This window comes from Macrobrachium nipponense, chromosome 2 (genome assembly GCF_015104395.2).
Source record: "Macrobrachium nipponense isolate FS-2020 chromosome 2, ASM1510439v2, whole genome shotgun sequence".
Lineage (NCBI taxonomy): Eukaryota > Metazoa > Arthropoda > Malacostraca > Decapoda > Palaemonidae > Macrobrachium > Macrobrachium nipponense.
The window spans coordinates 80,113,914-80,118,913 of NC_087201.1; the positions used below are offsets into that span (position 1 = coordinate 80,113,914).

General features: G+C 33.7%; 1 protein-coding gene across 1 annotated transcript in view; it reads left to right on the forward strand.

The window, feature by feature from the left end:
• LOC135221232 (uncharacterized) overlaps positions 1-5,000 on the forward strand; it is a 12,402-nt gene that overhangs the window by 6,061 nt on the left and 1,341 nt on the right. The window contains exons 3-4 of the mRNA XM_064259049.1: positions 1,224-1,314; positions 1,994-2,583. Coding sequence (XP_064115119.1) covers positions 1,224-1,314; positions 1,994-2,583 — 681 coding nt within the window. The remainder of the gene's footprint in view (positions 1-1,223; positions 1,315-1,993; positions 2,584-5,000) is intronic.

The following is a 5,000-nucleotide window of genomic DNA, read 5'->3' on the forward strand; positions in this document are numbered from 1 at the left end:
ACATTTGTAGCTTGAATTGATATATATATATATATATATATATATATATTATATATATATATATATATATATATATATATATATGAAATTTTAAAAACTGTGATTTATATGTAATCATTAAGATACAAGTGTCGTTTAATAACTAATTCCCGCTACTTCGGGAATATCACCCCTGGGAAAGGATCACCGAAGAGGAATGTTTAAGTGCTTAATGGAATGGTACTGAAATGTGTCGAACACTCGACACAGCACCTGAGCCATAAAGCGAGGTATAAGTTAATTCCGAATCTGCAGTACTTCGTTAGCCATTGATAGCTGAGAAATTGTACTTAGCGTTCGGCATTACCACACACACACGCACACACACACACACACACACACACACACATATATATATATATATAGTATATATATATATATATATATATATATATATATATATATATATATGTTGTAACCATGTAAACTGGTTCGCTATAGAAATCTGAACCGCTTGACTGTTCTAGACGAAATTTTGCACACGGCTCTCATTTGACCCGAAGGTTTTTGTTACTTCCGGGGTACTTTGTTTATTGCGGGTCTCGGCATAGATGCAGCCATGTGGTAACATTTTGGAATTGTGTGAAACGTGGAGTCGAGAACTTAGGTTCGTACAATTTCTCGCTCAATGCTGGCCAAGTAACGTGACTGGAATTGCTGCCACACTCAGAAAAATTTTCCTGTATTTCATTTGAATTTTTCTGTTGTGTAAAGTTTGTGTATTATCACTGAAAAGCTTTTCAATTCCTGTGATCAACAACCCTGTCTAGAATTTATTACTCTAAATAAACATGTTAATAAAAACCTCACCACCTGTTACTTTCTTTCCAAGGTAAATAATCGACTGTCGTTCAAAGTTTTCCTGGGCAGTGCTGGGTTGGTCAACTAATATATATATATATATATATATATATATATATATATATATATATATATTTATATATATATATATATATATATATATATATATATATAATATAAATATAATATATATATTATGTATATGCCTTAATTCTGATCAAACTATATTATCTAAATATGGAACGAAACGTCAGGTTTTTTTTGATTATTTATTTTTTTTTAAGGAAACGAAAGCTGGAAAAAAGGTGGAAGGTTATGGCCCTTGTCTAATAATAGAGGGTGACGTAGTGTCTTTTCCTCACGATCCTGACGATCGTCCGAAGGACACTAGGCTTTCCTCAGTCAGAATATAAATGGATCCCTGAGTCTGTCTCAGCACAGTCGCCTCTCAAGCACTGCACGATGATGTCCAAGGTAGGAGAGAGAGAGAGAGAGAGAGAGAGAGAGAGAGAGACTGAACTGAAAATAAGTAGACTGTCATAATTCTTTTATGCTCATATATTTGCAAATGGGAAGACCAAAACGTAATCTTACTGCATCAAGACGATAATAAAAGATTATACTAATCATACTAATTTTAAAAGTAGGGAAAGAAAATACGACTGGAAAAGGCAAAATGTGTTTATGTCTAGTTGAAATGACGCTTCAGAGTATAAATATTTTTTTTCTCATAACATTGGTTGTTTTTGTTCAGGTGTGAAGATTTATTAACTTATTAACCACACACTTAATTATTATCAACATATTGTTTCTGGGGGTTGATTAGATTCAATTGAAATGATCAAATAGATCTAGGAACATAATGTAACATCAAAGCGTGAATCATTTTCAAAACTCATGATATTTTGCATCGTAATTTTTCTCTAGTAATGTGTTTTTCACTGACAGCGGATTTTTTTTTAAAGAGAAAAGGGATTACGATATATTCAAAACAACGAGTCTTCCAATTCTTGTACAACAGCGTGAACAATTCCAAGTGGATAATATTTTATAAAAGCTGCTGCAATATTAACACCAGTTTAATAAACTTTTCTGTCATTAGACTTTTTGTTGTAATTTGAACTACATAGGCTTTTCAAATAATTCTTTTTAGACGATTATCGCCACCTTAGCCGTGGTCCTTTTGGGGATAGTAGCAGCTGATCCTGTTGCTGAACCGGAAGCCGAAGCTGATCCTGGATTCCACAGCGGACTCCACAGAGGCTTCGGAGGATTTGGAGGATTTGGAGGATTTGGTGGCCATTTCGGTGGACATGGATTCGGATATGGAGGCTACCGTGGAAAGAGGAGCCCAGTAGCTGAGCCTGAAGCCAAGGCTGTGGCTGTGGCTGACCCAGAAGCTGAAGCCGATCCAGGTCACTTTGGAGGATTCCACCGTGGATTCGGAGGATTTGGTGGCCATCATGGAGGTGGCTTCTTGGGTGGATTTGGAGGCCACGGATTCGGATATGGTGGTTACCGTGGAAAGAGGAGCCCCGTAGCAGAACCCGAACCCGAGGCTGAGCCTGGATTCGTTCACGGAGGATTCCATAGAGGATTTGGAGGTTTTGGAGGATTGGGAGGATTTGGTGGCTTTGGCGGACATGGATTCGGATATGGAGGCTACCGTGGAAAGAGGAGCCCAGTAGCTGAGCCTGGATTCGTTCACGGTGGATTCCATCGAGGATTTGGAGGTTTTGGAGGGTTAGGCGGATTCGGTCATTTCGGCGGAGGTAGATACTATGGTTAAGTCCCGAGTGAAAAGCTCCTTCGAATTTTAATACGAATCTAAATAAAGAAAACTACTATAAAAAAAGGTTTAATTTTTATTAACCATAAATATTATATATTATATGAGAAGTCGCAAATAACTATCGCCATATATTAAACGCAAGTTAAGAGGTACTAGATGAAACGACTAAAGGGAAGGTTTACCTCTGAGTGAACTAACCAAGGAACTTGTCACCTTGACATGTTAATCTAGAAATTTATGTTGGAGCACTATATGATCATTGCCCAGGGAATATCACAAAGCATTAAAGGTTTTAGCCAAAATCTAGAGCAGTTGTTTCCAACCGTTTTTGCCCATGCCCCAACTAATCTCCCCTAAAATCCCGATGGCACCCTTGGTGATATTCTTATATTCACTGGTCTAGAGCATGTTGTTTGAATGGAGTCCCCAAAGGCAAGACATAAATTGAATAGGAAGGAACAATCACATATTTCCTTTCAGTAATTTATGTTAAGATCGAACTACTATGAATTGAGGGGATATACTGCTGTAATTTTGATATCCCCCTGATCATAAACATATTCGGTGGTAAATTTCCTGATGATACCTACTATGTTTCATCTGGGGCTAAATTTAAAGTCTGTACAAAGAATTTCATTTCGTTTAGAGTTTTTATTCTCTATCTCACTCCTATGTATACCAAATAGTAGCAAATCAAAAGGATGTAAATTAATTCACCCAACATCATCAGTATTTATTGTCACCAATTAGTGGCGGATTTGAGGGGGGCGAGCACCTGGACGTGTGGGCAGCCCCCTCCCCCCCCCATCCCCCCCCCCCCCCCCATGGATATGAATAATGGAAATTTGTTTTCTTGCAATGAATTATTATTAGTAGCCAAAATGTGCTTAGTTAATGGTTATTTTAACAACAACAACTACTGTGTGTATATATTACATATGTGCACATACATATATACATAAAACTACCTGAATTTTCCAACATCAGAAATCATGCCTATCATTGCAAAATTGAAATACAAAAAGAACAGTTTTCCATAAAAGCCTATGTCAATCATCCTGAACATTTAACTACTCTTGAGTCTTTATTATCAAGAGGCTTGATCCCTCCCTCAACAGTAATACGTCCTCAGCAACTCTGTACCTGGCATAGTTGAAGTCGTTACTTTTAACTTGTCTTAGTTTATACCATCATCTCTCCTCACAATGAACGGTTGGTGTCTTAAGCAGTCTCTTTTAACCTGTTTTACTTTGTTCTTTCACGTAATTTTATGACTATTCCTAAATTATGTGAATTCCTGTTTTTATCAGTTTTATTGTATTTTATTTGTAAATGTGTCTTTATGTTCTTTCAGACTGATGATGCACAGAGAATTTCATGTGCGAAACGTTTCTTTTAATAAAATGTCATTTTTACATCTCGTATCATGGACATCGCCTGGAGGTTTTATATATATAATATATATATATATATATATATATATTATATATATATATATATATATATATATATATATATATGTGTGTGTGTGTATATATATATATATATATATATATATATATATATATATATATATATATATATATATATATATATATACTACATATATATACATGTATGTATATATATGATATATTTGTATAGATATATATATATATATATATATATATATATATATATATATATATATATATATATATGATACACGTAGTACATATGCATATAGTACATACGTGTATATCAATATTTATATATGTATATACAGACATTTAATGTATACAAAGTAGTTGTTATCGTTGGAATAAACATTAACTAAGCACATTTTGGCTACTAATAATGATTTACTGCAAGAAAACCAATTTCTATTATTGCATGTCCATGGGGTGATGGGGGGCTGCCCACATGTTGAGGTGCTCGCCCCCCTTAAATCCGCCACTAATGCAATTTATTGGTTAGGTGACTTTTTCATCTGAATTCACCCACGAATGACCAATAAATACTGCTGATGTTGGATGAATTAATTTACATCCTTTTGATTTGCTAATATTTGGTATACATTGGAATGAGATAGAGAATAAGAATTCTAAACGAGATGAAATTCTTTGTGCAGCCTCTAAATTTAGTCCCTGATCGAAACATTGGTATCACCAGGAAATTTACCGCCGAACTTGTTTATGATCAGGGGATATAAAAATTATATATATATATATATCTATATATATATATATATATATATATATATATATATATATATATATATATATATATATATATATATATATATATATATATATACATATATATATATATATATATATATATATATATATATTATATAATATATATATATATAATATATATATATACA